This window comes from Humulus lupulus, chromosome 8 (genome assembly GCF_963169125.1).
Source record: "Humulus lupulus chromosome 8, drHumLupu1.1, whole genome shotgun sequence".
Classification (NCBI taxonomy): Eukaryota; Viridiplantae; Streptophyta; class Magnoliopsida; order Rosales; family Cannabaceae; genus Humulus; species Humulus lupulus.
Genome location: NC_084800.1, coordinates 34,890,749 through 34,907,636, shown reverse-complemented (window position 1 = coordinate 34,907,636; position 16,888 = coordinate 34,890,749). Strand labels below are relative to the sequence as shown.

Here is a 16,888-nt window from a genome sequence, read left to right as displayed (position 1 = left end):
GCGACTCCAATAGGGAATGATTCTACTACCCGGTTTAGTAGAATTCGAAGTCCTGGAGGCTAGTATTTTAATCCAAAGTTCTTATTTGGTTTAGGGCTTGATGGATTGTTATTATGGATGCATTGTGACTAGGTTTACGTCAAAGCTCAGGTTAGGGGAATGTGCTCGGGATTGCATTAATCTATCAGCTCGGGACACATGTAAAAAAACTGTTTGTGCCCATAGAGCAGGGCACGACCCTATTATTTGTGTGTTTCAGGGCATGACCTTATTGTTTGTGTTTAATATATGTGCGGATATCTATGAATGTTATGCTGTGTGGTGCATGCTTATGAACGAACGGCGAAGGCCGGGTACAGCAAGGGTCGGGATCGGCGTTAAGCACGCTGAGTGCAGGTCGCTAGGGCGAGACCCTCTAGGGTGTAGTATCCACCCGCTCGGTGAAGACTGCGAACCCTGTGCTTGGTAAAGCATCTGGGTCGGCATAGACCGCTATATGTTTGTTTTGCTGTCTGTTGAACTGTTTATTTCTGTGATTGAATTATGATATATTATGCGTTGCGTTTTCTTGTAGGGCTTCGACTCATGGGTGCTCTATGGTGCATGTAAGGGCAAGGGAAAGGTTGACTAACCATGAGTTGGAGAATGTTGAGCAGCGTGTACATGTTCGATCTACTTGGTTGCCATGACTAGGGTTGTTTGAGGAATTTACTGTAAATGACTGATTTTGTCGCTTAGGTCAACTGCATTATTGACTTTTGAATTGTAATACATTTTGAAACAATATTTTGGGATCTCAAATGTATAACTTTTATGATTTTAATGAATGTTCCAAATCTTTTATAACCAATGTTGTTAATTGAGTCTTTATTTCAATTTAATTACACTTTTCAACCTAAAACCTCGATTAGCGAGCTAATGACACATTTATAAATCACATGGTAACAACTTTAAGTTAGTAGGACATTACACTTATAAGTTCTTCCTATAAATATAAATCTAGTGGATGTATGGTGAGTCCGAATCACCCGAACCACTTAAAAAATATCAATCTATTCATTTACTTCCATGTATTCTCATTTTTATATTGACGAAAAAACGAGTTGTCAATAAATAATAAGAAAATATTTTAAAAATAGGATAATTTCATAATATTTTTGGGGTGTAAATATGACTTTTAAAATAAATAAAATTTTTATTTACATCCATAAATATATAAGGTTTCATTTTTAAGAATTTGACTAAAATATATCAATTTATATCTTTGATTCTATTTATAAAGTTTAAAACTTATTTAATATACTCAATATTTTTTTTTTACGCAAATACTCTATTTTTTCCATTTAAATTGAGCTATATAATAACACATCAATAAAATAATTATTAGAAAAATAAACTAATATAGAATTAAGTTTATTGTATTTTTCAGAAATTTATAGTTGATATTATATTTAAATATTAAAATTTTATTTAATTATTTATTTTAATAAGAAAAATTAAATTTTGTCATTTAAAATCTGTAATAAATGAAGTACGTAATATAGAAAATATATAAAGTTTAGTTATAAATAAACTTTTATTTATTTATTTATAAAATATAGTATTTATATATTTATGAGGTATAAATATAAGTTCTAATAAATAAACAATAAAATAGCCGAATTTACCATTAAAATAAGTTTTTTCTAAAAAAAAAAAAAATTAGGTAGAGAGGGCCTCATGAACAAGAAGTCCAAGTGATGGGTATTATGATATTCCAAGGTAGGAAAGGGAGTTTGTTGAAGACTTTTCATTTTCCACTTTGGGTAATTTTTCTTTGAAACTTCGTTAGGTTCAAGCAAGACCAACACTGCGTTTGGTTTAAGCAAAACTGCTGCATTTTTCCATTCTTTTCTACTGTAAGTGCCAACTGGGTCAAACGAGTAAGTCTTATGAAGCAAAAGACTAAAAATGGTAATTTGTGATTAAAATACCAAAATTTTCATAATAGTTGCACTTTTAGTACTAAATTAATTTTTTTTAGTAATAATACCAATTTTTTTTATTAACAATCATACTTAGTATCAAATCAATTTTTTTTACGTGAATAATAGAGAAAATTACAAAATACACTATATAACTCAAAAAAATTTAAAATATAATGTATCTTATATTTATAGGGTTAGTTATTTCAAATATATGATTTTTAAAGGGTATTTTATAAAAAAATAAGAAAAACTAAAGGTAAAAGTAAAAGTAGAGGAATAAAGTGCACTATACATTATGCGTAGAAATTTCTCAATATTCTCTTTCCTATTGATATCTCTCTACTTTTTTCTCTCATTCTCTTCATCCCCTTCATTTTCCTTCGTCAGTTTTCTCCATTTTTCTGAGTAATCTGACCATTTGTATTGCTCCATGGTACCATTTTCGTTGGTTTCAGCTCAATTATTAGGGTTTTAAGCTTTCTTCTCTTGATTTTTAATTTTTTATTATTTGGGTTTCAATTCTCATTGTGTATAACCAAATTTTTTCATGGTTTGTTAGTGTTTCCTATTCTAATCTTAGCTTCAATTTTATATGTTTGACCTTTGTGAATTTTCTGTTTAAATATATAATTTATGTAGCAATCTGTTACATATTTGTAAAGTATGTTTTCTGATTTTCTTTCATTATTTTTTTGGTATTTGATATTATGTTTTAAAATATCTATTATATATGTGTGTTATTGATATATGTAGCTTGCAAGTTCGTGCTAGCATAATAGATACTTTGCTATGATGTTGGGTTGTTGTGATACTTTGTAGGTGACTTAGTGATTGTGTATCTACGAGTTAGCTTGCTTTGATTGTGATAAAACATGACTTACTTTGATTTTATAATTCTTTGTAAGGAGTTGCTAGTTGGTACAATAGTTTGATTCTATTTTTTTGATGCTGGAGATAAATTTATATATTACAATTCTTTTTTAATCTATATTATGGTTTTGTAACAATATGTTACAAACATATTTTAGTTCTGTAAAGATGTGTTACAAATTTGTTAATATGTTTTATACATTGTTGTGGTTGCAGTATATTGCCTCTTAACAAATCTGTTAATTTTTTTTTGTTTTGTAATGGTCTATTTCAAACATGTTAATACTTATTTTGAATCTGTAAAGATCAATTACAAGTTTGTTAATATGTTTATAGTTACGGTACACTAAGATGGCAAAATTTATTTTTTAAAAATTATATAATTAACAAAGAAAAGTTGTCACCAATATTTATGAGCATAAACATTTTTTCTATTTTATAGTTGTTTTATGTATCCCTATCAGTACAATTAAACTAAAACAAGACTAGTACAGAAAAATATTGATAAAACCCCGTACAAGACCAATGATGTAAATGATGGTTATAATATCATAACAATTTGTTTCAAGTGAAGAGTTTTGGTGTAGCTTGATCAATTTACAATTGTAGGCATGCTTTTTTCAAACGATAGTTGGTTATTGTAAACTCTAAGCTTTTATTTATTTTTTATCAATATTCATTGAGTTAGTCTCAGATGTTGCTTCACCATGTAGTTGTTTTGGGTTTGTAGTTATTAATGTCAGGAATATAAATTGAGATGAGATGGTCTTTAGCGTGTATTTAGTGTAACTTTGGGGTGGGCTTTAATGTACAATGGGCTGGTGTGATTCACCTTAAAAATGTAATTAATTATGATTAATGTATATTTATAATTTTTTTTATAGTTTACTGTATATTTGTGAGTTTGCCTTAATAATATCAAATCTTTTTACATAAATATCAATTTATTTTTTATATAATAATAACAATAATTTAAATAAGTGTAATATTAACAAAAGTTTGATATTATTACTATATTTTAATAATTTGGTACTTAAATACAACTATTAACAAATATTTGATATTAATAGTGTTAAAAAATTAATTTAGTACTTAATACACTTATTAGTAAAAAAATTGTAATTTTTCCGTCAAAAAAATTAATTTAGTGCACTTAAGCATACATATCAAATCTTTTATAATTAACTATTATAAAAGATTTAATATTTTTGCCGAATATACGTATTAAATAGTTTAAAATTTGTATGGAGTGTGATAGATTTCCTTTCCGAATTCAAATGGTTTTAAATTTTACAATATTTACCTTATTATTATTATGTTTATAAGTGATTAGTGCCAGTGGTGCCACCCAAAATTGACTAATGGTTTTTTTTTCTTCTTCTTCTTCAAATAAATGTATATAATGTGAATCAATAATAATACTAATAAATATGTAGGTTGTTGTGTGATAAATGTTATAATAGTAATATTGGGATAGTTAAATGTTACCCAACAAAAAGATGGGCCAATTCATAAACCATGATGGAGTGGTGCCTTGGTCATACTTATTCATAATAATCTAATTGCCACCTTCATATAAATATGAAGCTCGTTATTATCTTTCTTACCCTGTTACCCACGTCATATTATTATTATTTTCAGTAAAAGACCAACTAAACCAAGTCTACATACATTGCTGTTGTTGATCTTATAATTAGTTTTGAAGGAGTGGAAATTAGTCAATAGTTTTTGTGTTCCTAAGCATTATTCAAAGTAAACCAAGTCATTTGTCACAATGGGAGTGGGACATTTTATATAATGGCAGACTTTTAGGTTTGATTGATTCTCAATTTTCAACTCACACGGGACCACTCCCGATGACTTAATTTATTTTCTATTGCGAAACAGTATCATCCATTTCTAATTCAGTTGGTTCATATAAATCTCATAACAACCATAATTTTATGTTCAAAGGTATATCTTTATCTTTACATAGTATAAATGTGAATTTAACAAAATTATTATTTTTATTTAGATTTAATATTTTTTATTATTATTTTCTAACATTGTTAATTTTAACATGATCTAAATAAGGTAAATAATTATTTAAAAAAATATCATCTAAATAAATTGGAAAAATAAAATAATAAATAAATTATAATAATTTCTAATTATATATTTAAATTACTCTATCAATTATTTTTTCAAAAATTATAATCGAAAAATATTTATGTGCATAAATTTATTCTTTTATTTATTTTATTAATTACTTATTTTGTCATTTAATATATTTTGTTTATCCAAACGTATATATATATAAAAGTGAAACAAGACATATAAATATGCATGTTTTTTATTTCACCGTTTAATTTTTCTAATGAAAAATTATTTATTTTAATTACTCTAATCATTACAATTTTCTTATTTTATTTTTTAAAACTATAGATAATATTTTTGTTTAATTTTTTTAAATTTTTTTGTCATTTTTTTATAATATATAATATTATTTATTTATTTAAATTTTATATGATAATTTAAAAGATATAATAAAAATAAATTAATATTTTTTTTGTATAAAACTAAATAAATATATATATTTTTACCTAGTTCTATAAATATATATTTCTCAAGGGCAGTACATGGGAAATATATCCCAATTTTTGTATTAAATTCAACAAAATAAATATTTATATGTAAAATTACTATGATTTAGCTGTAATAAATAATAATTTTTAAAAATTATAAAATTTTCAATTTATAAATTACAATAATAATTATTTTGATCACGGGTCAACAAACTTTTCCAGTTCAAAAAGTCTCCTTTGAATTGAAAATTCATATAATCACATTTACACGGCATAACATAAATGTATACATGCATAAATACATACATATGTATGTGTATGTAGGTATAAATACATACACTGACTCGCCAGTCGCCACTTTCATTCGATCTTCGTTGACTTCATACATACCCCGTTTTTTCTAAGTAATTCGTTTTTGTTTTCTTTACAAAGACCCAAAAAAAAATTAAAATAAAAGAAAAGTAAATGGAAAAAAATGAATCGATAAAGAATTGTCAAAAAGCCTTGCGCCTACCGACACGGTTTCTTCTTCTCCAGATTTAGCATTCGTAGTCCTTTTTCTTCGTCTTCTTCTTCTTCTTCTTCTTCCTTCTCCTTCTCCTTGATAAATCTCACTTGGCCTGGGTCGTTGCCCAATTCAGTATTCTGTGCTCGGCTCGGGTCCAATGGATTGCGGTACTGCCTCTGCGGACCATCACATCAAAGGGCTTCCTACCCATGGTGGACGATATGTTCAGTATAATATTTATGGTAACCTCTTTGAAGTTTCTAAAAAGTACGTTCCTCCAATTCGCCCCGTTGGTAGAGGTGCTTATGGAATAGTTTGGTAAGATGTTTTGTCTTTGTTTCAGATCTTTGCTTGCTTTATCTCTCACTTCTAACTCCACTATTTTTACTCCGAAGCCGAAAATTTTGTGTTTGAGAAAATTGGTTTGTGGTAAGGATACCAAACATTTACTTAGTTGAATTTGGAATTGCACTAGTTCAGTGAATTTGGAATTACACTAGTTCAGTTATGGTGATACTAGATGACCTTGGCGAGACCAATGTAGATTAGCTGGACCTGTCGTTATATGTACTTGTTTTTGTGGGTTTGATTAGTTATTGCTGTTTTCTTTAGCTATGGAGCTGGATTTTGTAGTGGGACTTTCATGATTTGAGAATTTATTGATTTTGTGAAGAGTATAGAACATAAGTGGGTTTTGGTGCTTAGAACTTAGAAGGGTTGAGTCTGATTTCTCAGTGGGTACTGCTAGTACTACTATGTCTTTGAAATAATTCATAAGGCTTTGACATGTCTCAGCGAGAATCGGAACTGCTGAAGTTCATGATGCATATGTTTGCCTTCAAAATGAAATAATACATCAATTAGGTGTTTTGTCTACTCACTGTGGATTTGATGAATAATTATTAAAGCTGGCTCAATTTATCGCATCACAGTTGAATTGAACTATTTTTCCCAAAGTAGGAAGCTAGTTTTGTTCCGGTCTTGCCACTGTCCGATAAAGAGAATTGGTATGTCTTGTTGTGCAGTTAGCAATATCCATAAGTTTTGAGTTCATATGCTATAAGAAATAAATAAATTTAATTATGGTTTTCTTGTGTTAGAGATGTACTTTTTCATGGTTCTAATTTTATTAAATATAGTGTTTGGGTAAATGACATGTTTATATTAAATATAAGTCATATATGTCCTTGTCTGTGTTTTTATTTTGATTCCTCTCTTTTCTTTTTTCTTTTTTTCATGTGCTATTGATACGATTAAGGATGCTAAATTCTCATTTATTTATTTTATAGTGCTGCTACTAATGCGGAGACAAATGAGGAGGTTGCCATTAAGAAGATTGGTAATGCATTTGACAACAGAATAGATGCAAAAAGGACTTTACGTGAAATTAAACTTCTCCGCCATATGGATCATGAAAATGTAATTTCAATCACCTTTTAACTCGCATGTTTGTGGATTCAATACAAGTTCTCTCTTCATAAGAAAATTTGGTATTTACGAGCTGTGGCATGATGTTCTTAGATTCACTAATTTCTTTCCATTTATTATTTGCTTGTGCATTTTTAGATAATATAGATTTTGGCGTTTTATTTCAGAGTACTGATAATTGTTAGCATTGCCTTCTTGTAGTTTGAATTGTCATATCAAAGTATGTTTTCACTTCACAAAAATTTGATGGTGATATGTCACCATTCATCATTTTGTCATTGTTGAAACAAAAATGATGATGAATCCAGTCCTCAACTAGTTGTTTGAATCAACTAGAAACCAAATGGGGTTAGGGGTTTGAACCTGTCCCTATGCATGCAATGAAAAGGGATTCTTTGATGCTCTTTTGTGATTGTGTATAATACTTTATATTTTAGCACCTTTGTGTGTGGGTGTATGTTGGTGCAAATACTTCTCATAACATACAGCCTTGACATATCATATAGGTTCATATCTCGGAGATCATTTAGTTTGAGGCTTATAAATGTGTAAAATATTGGAGCGAGGGTGATATTATTTTGAGGTTTGGGCATTGTAGACATGTCAATGGATAGTGAAGATTTGGAGTGGAACTGCCTATACAGGAAATTTTCTCCAAACCTTTATGATTTGATTGAATGAATAGAATACTTATATTTTTTGTGTGCTCTTTCCCTAGCCAGTCTTAAAGATCATGCTTGCACAAAATGTGAAGTGCTTTGGGTAGTCACTAGGCAGATATCATAATTTTCTTTTTGAGTTTTTTCGTTTCCAGTCACGATGCGGTTTCAAGATTGTTTGTATGTTTTCTGGGCTTAGAAAGGTGTCGAACCTTTATTGTTTGCCATTGTCATTTCAAATTAACATCTGCCACTCACACTTAAGTCTAGCTCAAGTGTTTGGGTGGGTGTGTTGTGGGTAAAAAGTCTGGGGGTTCGAAGTTCAAATCCCAGCTGGGGCTAGTTAAATAATGTGTAACAACTAATTTCTTCTTAAAAGATAATAAATAATAAGCCATCTCCCATCGACTTACCTGTGTTGTGTATTCAAATGTTTTTATGTTATGGTTAATACTTTCTGACTTTTGAGACTTATGCGTACTGGTTTGTTCTTTCTTGATCACAGGTTGTTTCCATCAAAGACATCATACGACCACCACAGAGGGAGAACTTCAATGATGTTTATATTGTATATGAATTAATGGACACGGATCTCCATCAAATAATACGTTCTACCCAGTTATTGACAGACGATCATTGTCGGGTAGGTTCTTCATGAATTTCTTGGTGCATATAAAATATTTAATTTCAGTATTTCTATTTCCTGTAGCCACCAGAACAATTTTGATTATTCATGTACAGATTTCCAACATAAGATAGAATGTTGGCATGTTTAACTTTAACCTCTAATTTAATTAAGTTTTCATTTTTATTTCTGCTGTTACTGCTGAAAGCAGAATGATTTAAGAATATTTGGCACTTAAAGACAACTTTTGAGAAATTGATCGTTCTGCTTTAGATGAAAACTCTTATGGTTTAATATTAGCAGATATACAAAAATTACAAGTAAAATAAGGATAAACCTCCATTCGATAATCTTATAGTAGCAATTTTTGTGGTGCAAATCTGGAGCTGGCACTGATGAATTTATCCTATCTATGCAGTACTTTCTGTATCAGTTATTACGAGGACTTAAGTATGTACATTCAGCAAGTGTTTTGCATCGTGATCTAAAGCCCAGTAACTTGCTTCTTAATTCAAATTGTGACCTTAAAATTGGGGATTTTGGGCTAGCAAGGACGACTTCTGAAACTGATTTCATGACTGAGTATGTTGTTACTAGATGGTACCGAGCACCAGAATTACTTCTTAATTGTTCCGAATACACTGCAGCAATTGATATATGGTCAGTGGGTTGCATTCTTGGTGAAATTGTGACCAGACAACCTCTGTTTCCAGGAAAAGACTATGTCCATCAGCTGAGACTTATAACAGAGGTATGGTTTAAAGGTTTGCTAAAACTTTTTTATTAAATCTAGATTACTTTCATCTCTCAGGCTTAGGAAATTACATATTTATTATTATTATTTGAGATTACGTTATGCTGATTAATATTAAAACATACATTTATGATGAGTTGAGCCCTTACCACTCAAACACATATTTACCCACCCAACCACTTGAGCTAGCCTCAATTGGCCGTATTTTTCTTTCTCATTTTGAATTTCAATTTTGCGTCTAAACCTTGTTCATCCCATTGATCCTTGTATATGTGTTTTGTTGTTATTATCCCACTCTTTTTTGTTGTTGTTGTTAAGGGCGTTCTGTTATTTGAAGGATAATCTTCCTAATTTACAAACAACTTTGGGGGCATGATGTTACATTTGAACTTTAAAAAAAAAATACATGGTCTAGAAAAAAATTAAGAGAGAAAGATGAACTTTTTTGAAATATAAAAATGGTTGCATTTTGAGCTACGTAGAGTAAGAGCTATTCAATTATATTATATACATAGAGGGAAAGAAATGTTGTAGCTATCTCTTACACACCCTATATGTTCTTTGTTCAACAAGATGCTGCTCAATCATTGTTATATTTGTTTGTTTTAATCTTTTCAGATGATCTTGTAAATTCTTCCCAGGGCTGTTTCTGTAATGGTTTTTTTTTTTCGTATATACACTTTGTTGTTTAAGCTGTATTCATCATTTTTGTTTAGTGGCAAACCTGTGAAATATTTCTGTTATTCTGAGCAGCTCATTGGTTCACCTGATGATACTAGCCTTGGGTTTTTACGAAGTGATAATGCCCGAAGATATGTTCGGCAGCTACCACAGTACCCGAAGCAAGACTTCTCTCTTAGATTTCCTAATATGTCTGCAGGAGCTGTTGATTTGCTAGAGAAGATGCTTATCTTTGATCCAAACAAGCGCATTACAGGTATACCAAATCATAGTCATGCAAGTTTCTCTCTTCCATCCAAAAATAAAATAATAATGTTGAAATGGTGAGGAAAAAACACCTTTCTTGCTGTATTTCTATTCTCTGATATCTTTTGTACAACCTAGGACTAGAGATATATATAGGATATTCAAGAATAATTACATTAATCACAGAAATAGGAATCGATTCCTATTCCTAGGAATCCCAAAGATCAAATATTAATACCCCATTTTTTCTAACTGTCAATACTCTCCCTCAAGCTGGACTATAGATATTGATGAGTCCAAGCTTGTTTACAAGAAAATCAAATGTTTGTTCAGATAGTCCCTTTGTGAGAATATCAGCAAGTTGTTGATTAGTATGCACATATCTAATGCTGATAACTCCTCCATCAATTTTTTCTTTGATGAAGTGACGGTCAACTTCCACGTGTTTGGTTCTGTCATGATGTATAGGGTTATGTGCAATGCTGATAGTAGATTGGTTGTCACAGTAGAGTTGAATAGGGGCTTCATATTCAATCTTCAATTCTTCTAGTAGACGTTTGATCCATATAGCTTCACACACTCCATGAGCCATGGCTCTATACTCTGCTTCTTGCAACCACAATTTGCTTTTTACTTCGCCATGTGGTTACATTCCCCCATACCATTGTGCAATATCCAGATGTAGACTTTCTATCATCAACTGAACCAGCTCAGTCTGCATCTGTGAACACTTCAACCTTTCTCTCAGTTGTCTTCCTGAAAAAAAGACCTGAAAAAAAGACCTTTTCCTGAAGTTTGCTTGAGATATCTCAGAATTCTATACACTGCATTGAGATGTCCTTGACACGGATCATGCATGTATTGACTGACTAGACTCGCTGCAAAAGCAATGCCGGGTCTAGTATGTGAGAGGTAGATGAGTTTTCCTACCAGCTGTTGGTACTTCCCCTTGTCAACTGGACTTTCTTCAAACATTTTCCTTTTGTCTCCGAGCTCAATTGGAGTTTTGCTGGGCCTGCTTCCAAGCATTCCGGTCTTCTTTAGAAGATCTAGAGTGTATTTTCTCTGGGACACGGAAATACATTTTTTACTTCTAGCAAATTCCATACCCAGAAAATATTTGAGAGCACCGAGATCTTTGACTTCGAACTCCTTTGCCAACATTTCTTTGATTGAGTTTATCTCCTCAATGTGATTACCAGTGATAATTATGTTATCAACATATACGATTAGTACCGCAATTTTTCCACTTCATAAGTGTTTGATAAAGAGAGTGTGATCAGTCTGGCCTTGTATGTATCCGAGTCCTTTGACAACTTTCAGGAAACGATTGAACCATGCTCGGGGAGATTGTTTCAAGCCATAGAGAGATTTGTTTAGTTTGCAAACTGTGGTTGTCTTGAGAGATTCTTCAAATCTCGTAGGCTGACTCATATACACTTCTTCTTCAAGTTGTCCATTCAAGAACGCATTCTTTACACCAAGCTGATGTAATTCCCAATCCATGTTAACTGCTAGTGAGTAGAACTCTGATAGTGTTGAGTTTGGCAACTGGAGCGAATGTTTCCGTGTAGTCAATTCCATAGGTTTGAGTAAACCCCTTGGCAACTAACCGAGCTTTGTACCTCTCAATAGATCCATTTGCATTGAATTTGACGGTGAACACCCATTTGCACCCTATTACCTTCTTGTCTGGTGGTAACTCCACTAATTTCCATGTTCCATTATGTTTAAGTGCTCTTATTTCTTCAAGCACTGCTGCTTTTCACTGAGGAGAATCAAGTGCTTCTTCGATATTCCTGGGAATCACAACATTTGATAGATTCGAGGTGAAAACTTTAAATGGAGATGACAATTTTGAGTAAGAAATGAACTTTGAAATGGGGTGTTGGGTGCATGATTCTGGTTCCTTTCCTTAATGCAATAGGAATATCTAGATCTGACTGTTTGTTAGATGGGAGAATACCTGGATCTTTTGAGGGAAGTGGTTCCATCATCGGATTAGGCGTTTGACTATGCTGAGGATTCATAACTTGTTTATTTCTTTCTCTCCTGGAATACACCCGAATCTCTTTATGTACGTTTTGGTCTTGAGGATGTCCTTCTGGTTCAGTGATTTTAGGAGAGGTTGGTGGATTTTCTTGTTTAGGAGGGAAAGTCTAGATATTTGGTTCAGAAGAAAGTGGTGTGGAAGAGGTAAATGGAAAAAGAGTTGTTAAGGGTAATTCTAACCCCCACGGCCACTGAGCTTATTGCTCGTGATGGTTGGACTCCCCCTGAAGCAATGTGGGAGTGAAGTAAGGAGTATCCTCGAAAAATGTGACGTCACATGAGATGAATATTTTTTTTGGTGATGGGACAATAACACCGATAACCTTTTTTAGGTAGGAGAGTAACCCCAAAACACAATCTTAATGGCTCTAGGATCAAATTTACTTCGATGGTGGGAGTGAACATGCACAAAAACAGTGCAACCAAATACTTTAACAGGTAGAATATTTGTAGAGATGTGAGGATGTAGAGATTGAAGAACAGAATATGGTGTTTTGAACTGAAGGGGTCGACTAGGGAGGCGATTAATGAGATAAGCAGCGGTAAGGATAGCATCGCCCCAAAGATGTTTAGGGACATGCATAGTGAACATAAGAGCACGAGCTACTTCTAAGAGATGACGATTTTTGCGTTCAACAACTCCATTCTGTTGCGGAGTATCAACACACGAGCTTTGATGGACAATCCCATTTTTGAGAAGATAGGGACCAAGAGTGGTATTGAAATATTCAGTACCATTGTCGGTACGGAATATTCTTATAGATGTTTGGTATTGTGTTTGGATCATTTGATGAAAGTTCTGAAAAATTTGGCATGTTTCAGACTTACTTTTAAGAAGATAGACCCAAGTGGGACTTGTGTGATCATCAATAAAAGAGATAAACCATCGCTTACCATGAGAAGTATTGACCTTGGAAGGTCCCCATATGTCACTATGAATCAGAGAGAATGGGTTGGAAGGTGTATATATTTTGTGAGGAACGAAATACGCGTGTGCGTGTGCTTGGCAAATTGACAAATATCACAATGAAAATCAGTAATATTCTTATTTACAAAAAAAGATGGGAATAAGTGTTTTAAATATAAAAATCTTGAATGCCCAAGTCGACAATGCCATAACATAATTGTTTTTGAAACAGAGTTTGAAACAAACGATGAACTTGAACAAGAATTAGAAATAGAACTTGAACCCAAACGTAGTAGAGAAGAGAGCTCGTTAACTGGATGTTGCCTTTCAAAGAAATAAAGTCCATTACGAACCCTAACAATGCCAATCATCCTCTCCGATGATAGATCCTGAAATTGACAAGAATTGGACATGAATTTAGCGAAGCAATGATTATCACTGGTTAGTTTTTGGACAGAGATTAAATTGCATTGCAAAGAAGGAACATAAGGTACTGATTTAAGAATGAGGTCAGCAGATAATTTAATAGTGCCTATTCCAACAATAGGAGAATGGGTGCCGTTTGCAATTGTGACACTAAATTTAGTGGAACATGGAGAATAAGTATCGAACAAATGTGGTAAACTTGTCATGTGATCAGTGGCGCCCGAATCGATGATCCATGGTGTGTTGGAGGTGGAAGAAAAATTACCGGAGTGTGCAATAGAGGCACTATGAGTCTCAGGACCGGAACTGGGGTTCATGGATGATTGACTCAAAAGAGTGTATAGGTGGGCAAGTTGTTCCTTACTGAATGAAGGGGTACCGGCACTATTCTGATCATTGGTACTCTCAGTTTGAGTTTGATAAGCCTTTCTTTCATTTTGGCGGCGAGGGGTCCAATTGGGTGGTTTACCATGGATTACCCAACAAGTAGATCAAGTATGACTGTGACGTTGGCAGTGATCACACTAAGGCCGATCACCCTTACGATTAGGTCGAGGGTCAGGAGTGGATCTGCCATGTGGTGGAGGGCCAGATTTTGATACGAGAGCTAAGCTTTCAATGGGCTGCAGGTCAGGAGTAGTGAGCATGACACGACGACGTACTTCTTTACGTCTAACCTCAGAGAAGGCTTCTTCAGTGTCAGGAAATGGGGCACGACCCACCAGACAACCTCTAACTTCATCAAGATTACTGTTTAACCCCGTAAGAAATTCAAAAACTCGTTCTTTCTCTAACTGCTGCCGCTGGATTGTAGTGCAGTTAGCACATAGTGGTGTGGTATCCAGATACAAATCGAGCTCCTGCCACAAGTCTTGTAAGTTGGAAAAATATTGGGTAACAGTTTGATTACCTTGCTTGATTTCTTTAAGCTTGGTATGGTTTTTGAAAATCTGAGAGGCGTTACCAAGGTCAGAATACATTTTTCGGGCAGCGTCCCACATTTCCTTAGCAGTCTTAAAGAATAGATATTTGCGGCTGATTTTTGAGTCCATTACATTAATTAACCATGCAACTACAATAGAATTTTCAGCTTGCCATACCTTGTATGTAGGATCATTGAAAAGAGGTGCAGGGAGATCACCAGTAATGTATCCTAGTTTATTACGACCACAAATGACAAGTTTGACAGATTGGGCCCATTGTAAATAATTTTTATCATCAAGTTTATGGGCTGTAATATTAAGTGAACCACTATAAGGCTATAAAGAGAGCCCATAGACCACTGGGCTGAGTGTGGGCTGAGTTGGGGTTAGAGTTACCTTCATTGGGCTGGGTTGAGCGAGGCCCAATATTCTGAGAGGTAACCTCCTCACTATTCGACATCACAGTGAGATTGGTGGCTGTGAGTGAGAGAGCTGAGAGCTGGCCGAGGGCTACGGGGGCCGACTGTAGCGCCACCGGACTGGACTGCCGCTGGACTGGACTGGCCGAGACGCCGGAGATGACGCCGGAGTGGAGCGACTGAAGGGATTGTAGGTTTGGAGCAGGTGCCAAATGACTTTGCCGGAGGCCTGGAGTGTCGCCGGACTGGTTTGCGACCGGAAGGAGGGATGACCGCCAGAAAAAATGGAGGAAAAAAACAGAGTGTGGTCGGAATTGAGCCTTACAGCTCTGATACCATGTTGAAATGGTGAGGAAAAAACACCTTTCTTGCTGTATTTCTATTCTCTCATATCTTTTGTACAACCTAGGACTAGAGATATATATAGGATATACAAGAATAATTACATTAATCACAGAAATAGGAATCGATTCCTATTCCTAGGAATATAGGAATCCCAAAGATCAAACATTAATACCCCATTTTTTCTAACTGTCAACAAATAAAATAAAAGAAAATGAGTCGAATACGGAAATAGAATAGGAATATCCTCTCTATGCATAAGGAACATAGTTTTCCTTCTTGTTTTGGCCGGAAGTTTACTGGTCTGTCTGCTTTCTAGTAAACTACCTTTCTTAGTGTCCATATTAGCATTAATTTTCTTTCTGCTCATATCCTTGCGTGTCAATGTTAATCACTTTGCAAATCAAAGAAAGTGACTTTCAGGCCTGAGTTTTAATCCAGTTAAAGTAAGGGTGATGGTTTTGCTTAACCTGAGGGTAGTTTGAGTGGTGAGGCCTTTGCTCCCACGTAGTTCCAGGCTAAATTCCTTCGGGCAGTTGGTCGATTACAAAACTTTCATGCTTACCGTATATTGCTGGGTTTGACTAGACTCCAATTAGACTTGAGCCTGCTAAAAGTTTAGGGGTTTCTTTCCGGGATACCATAAGGAAAAAAGAAGTTAATTTTGTGTAGTTCAGCTACAGGATCCCGAAGAATTACTAATTTTTTTCTTTCTTGGTTTTTGCAGTGGATGAGGCACTTTGCCACCCGTACTTGGCACCTCTTCACGATATCAATGAGGAACCAGTCTGTCCGATGCCTTTCAATTTTGATTTTGAGCAACCATCATTTACTGAAGAGAATATCAAAGAGCTCATCTGGAGAGAAACTGTAAAGTTCAATCCTGATCCGACTGATTGAGGATTATGTGGTGATCTAATGTACACAGTGTACACTAGATAATTGGCCAGTTAACAATGGACCACAATGCTTCTTCCTCTTGTGGAGGGGGAAAATATAGTGGGTTTTACTGAAAAAAATGTTTTGAGATGTCATTCATCGTCATTATCAGACAGTATCAGACACATGATCCTTTGATGTATGTAACATTCAAACCAGTTAAAGCTTGTAGTTAGTAGTAGAGCAGTTGATCTGTTTAGAGAGCGCCAGTCCCTCGCTGCTGTAGGTTTGTTGTTCTTTGGTCGCCTTACAAACCAGAGCTTAGTGTCGATTGTTTCTTCTTTTTGATGTTGACGAAATGCTTGAAAAACTTTATTCATGGGCTACAACCTTTTTGTGTATTTTGTTTCCAATAAATTCTTATTATTATGCCTTCGAGTGGTACTGTATGATATTTGTCATCTGTTTCATTTGTTGCCCTGTATTTTAGGTTGCATTTGTCTATATTTCGCCACTTAATTCTAATGGGGGTCCTTGACTAAACGTTTGTGCCATATATTTTTAGGGACTTTTAAGTGAAAGCTGACTCTGGAGTGTCTCAATGTTGATAAATTGATAAACTATATAACCAAGTTAGA

General features: G+C 33.7%; 1 protein-coding gene across 1 annotated transcript; it reads left to right on the top strand.

Annotated features, from left to right (window-relative positions):
• The first annotated feature begins 5,853 nt into the window (after positions 1-5,853).
• Positions 5,854-16,699, top strand: LOC133796755 (mitogen-activated protein kinase homolog MMK2). Its single transcript, XM_062234402.1, has 6 exons — positions 5,854-6,227; positions 7,199-7,328; positions 8,502-8,639; positions 9,040-9,372; positions 10,129-10,312; positions 16,099-16,699. The coding sequence occupies exons 1-6, from the start codon at positions 6,067-6,069 to the stop codon at positions 16,269-16,271; spliced, it is 1,119 nt and encodes a 372-aa protein (XP_062090386.1). The 5' UTR covers positions 5,854-6,066; the 3' UTR covers positions 16,272-16,699.
• Positions 16,700-16,888: the final 189 nt, after the last annotated feature.

Excerpts from the sequence above, each read along its gene's own strand:
- LOC133796755 (XM_062234402.1), top strand. The coding sequence starts at position 6,067 with ATGGATTGCGGTACTGCCTCTGCGGACCATCACATCAAAGGGCTTCCT. Across the intron at positions 8,640-9,039 it reads TGACAGACGATCATTGTCGG|TACTTTCTGTATCAGTTATT; the intron begins GTAGGTTCTTCA and ends CTATCTATGCAG. Across the intron at positions 10,313-16,098 it reads TCCAAACAAGCGCATTACAG|TGGATGAGGCACTTTGCCAC; the intron begins GTATACCAAATC and ends TGGTTTTTGCAG.